This window comes from Trichechus manatus, unplaced genomic scaffold, assembly GCF_000243295.1.
Source record: "Trichechus manatus latirostris isolate Lorelei unplaced genomic scaffold, TriManLat1.0 scaffold00027, whole genome shotgun sequence".
Lineage (NCBI taxonomy): Eukaryota > Metazoa > Chordata > Mammalia > Sirenia > Trichechidae > Trichechus > Trichechus manatus.
Genome location: NW_004443963.1, coordinates 17448422 through 17450885, shown reverse-complemented (window position 1 = coordinate 17450885; position 2464 = coordinate 17448422). Strand labels below are relative to the sequence as shown.

Genomic DNA, 2464 nt, shown 5'->3' with positions numbered 1-2464 from the left:
ATGTGAGAAATGGTAACTTTAAATCTTCTTACCTGAGAATTATTGTTTATTTTAAAATATATATCAATGGAGTTGCATCTACTGGGTTACAAAAAGGGCAGGGGCGTAGTGAGGGTGAGGAGGACTCGGGCAATCTCTAAGTTGCAACCTCCCCCGCCCCCAATTTCAAGATGAATAGACATTGATTGCCGAGACATGTCCGAAGAAATGCCTTACCCGCTCTTGTCCAGCTGTCTCAGTCTCCTTTCATATTTGTGGTGTGTCAGAATGTCATTCTGCACCTCGTCTGGGACCCCCGTGGACTTGTGTCCAGGAGTAAGTGTCCCCCTCTGCTGCCTCCCCTTGCTATGCCTGCTTCTGTGTCTACCAGGCTTGAGGAAGGACATTGGGCCATACAGGGTTAATAGAAACTGCTCGGTGGTGCCCCCTTCAAGTGGCACCCGAGGCACGTGCCATACCTGCCATACCTTAGATAAACCCATTGCCTTCGAGTCAATTCCGACTCATAGTGACTCTATAGGACAGAGCAGAACTGCCCCATAGCGTTTCCAAGAAGCGGCTGGTGGATTTGAACTGCCGACCTTTTTGGTTAGCAGCCATAGCACGCCATAGCTCTTAACCGCTGTGCCACCAAGCCTCTGAAAAAGGGTCAGATTCCTTTCTGTCTTTGCAGTCTCTTTATCTGATTGCCTGTGATGCTTCACATTCTGGTTTAATGCTTATTCAAGAATTAAATGGTTTTCGTTCTCTTCTACCTTTGTGGAGCATTTTTTCTGTGTTGGGAGCAAATTTTGTTTTTTGTTATAATTTCACCAACATTATGAACTCACTCAACCCTCCCCAAATCCTGCGGAGCCATTCCCACTTTATAGATGAGGAAGTGGAGGCCCCCAGACATGGGTAATCTGCCCAGGTCACAGAACTAGCAAGAGATGGAGCTGGGCCCTGTGTGTGCAGCAATTGTGTTATGTGATGGTGCAATTATGGAGGTGGCTTTCTTTTTTTACTTAATATTAAAATATGAGTATTTTTCCTTATCATTACATTTTTCTCAAATTCCATTCTTCATTGCATAGTTATAAAACGGGAAGCGTGAAAGCTTACGTGCTGGATGCGTTGGGAAACTTCTGCATCTAACTTTCTGCTCGTGGTTGAGGTATTCTCAGAAGAGGTGATTTATCTACTTGCCTAGAAGAGCTATTCCCTCCTCCCCCCACCATCTACCAGGACAAGGTGTTTATAACTGTGAAAATGTTACAGAAGCCACCAATGGCTTCAGTCATCCTTTAGTGGAATTCTAAGTGTTCCCAGAGCACAAGAACTTGGGGAAGGCCGGTAGAGTGGGCAGCCTGGCAGAGGGCCGGCCCCTGAAAGGAGACAGAGAAGGCAGGGAGGGATGGCCCAGCCCTTGTGGACTTTCAGGTTGAGAGGCTTTGCAAAGAAGGAACAGGGCTGGGCGGGGTTGGGAAAGGCATCTATTGAAATTAGCAGTGAGGGGATCCTCAGAGCTGAGCACAGACCCTACATGGGAGTGGGTCCCACAGAAAGGAGCTCAAAGAGGATGAGCTGAGGCCTGGGACTACGGGGGTGGGGGGAGATGAGGGTTGGGGGCGTTGGGTAGTGGGGGGTACTAGGAGGGTTGGGGGTGGGGGGCGGAGGCAGAAGGAGGGCCTGGACAGAGGCACAGCAGGGAGGAAGAGCCTGCAGCAGAGAGAGGGCCAGGGGGCAGAGCGGGCAGGGGTACCTGGTTCCTGGAGTCTGTGGTGAGCTCAACATGGGCCTGTCCCTTGGCGCTGGGCACTTCGGCTCTAGTTCCCACTCACGGGGCTGCCTTTGGCCTCTGGAAACCCCTTTATCTGCGAGTGTCCTTCCAGGTCTTCAGAGCCTCAGCCCCACCCCCTTCCTGCTTCAGGCCTTGGTGGGAGGGGAGTCCTTGAGTAGTTTGCTTCCTCAAACTCAGACCTACCTTCTCTCAGGCCTTCCTGTTTGGTAGGGACTGCTCCCTGGTGGGAAGCCCCCCCACCCCCCACTACGGGCAGTTGAACCCAAAGGAATCGCAAAGGGAAAGAGAAAGTAAATGATGCCAGAGAGGGAGAGATGGGCTCTGCTGTGCCAGCTCCAGACCCAGCGGGAAGAGAACAGGGCAGAGAATGGGGCATGGGGGCAGCAAATACCCAATAAACAAGGTAAGCAAGGGCTTACTTATGTTTACTTACTAATCTGTAGTGAACAATTGCACATTTTTTCACCACATCAAAGATTCTGCTTCTAGGTATGGCTGGCATCTGTTTCTCCCAACCCCCCTGTCGCAGCCCCTCACACGGGCACCATCTGTCGCAGTGGCGACGGTTGTCGGGACGGCGAAGACAGTAACCAACTGCACAACTCTTACAGAGAAGTGGGGCCAGGAGGGTCACTCTGAGGAGTCGACCCCCAGCTTCAGTCTCAGGAGTTTATTTATAGT

At 51.1% G+C, this 2464-nt stretch overlaps 1 protein-coding gene across 2 annotated transcripts in view; it reads right to left on the bottom strand.

Annotated features, from left to right (window-relative positions):
* The window catches only part of LOC101348163 (DNA dC->dU-editing enzyme APOBEC-3), a 17122-nt gene extending 15219 nt beyond the window's left edge, over positions 1-1903 (bottom strand). Inside the window, exon 1 of one of the 2 annotated variants that reach the window (XM_023729052.1) lies at positions 1745-1903. In XM_023729052.1, the coding sequence (XP_023584820.1) occupies positions 1745-1776 (32 nt within the window). In that variant the 5' untranslated portion in view covers positions 1777-1903. The remainder of the gene's footprint in view (positions 1-1744) is intronic. The other variant, XM_023729053.1, reaches the window with a different exon arrangement.
* Positions 1904-2464: the final 561 nt, after the last annotated feature.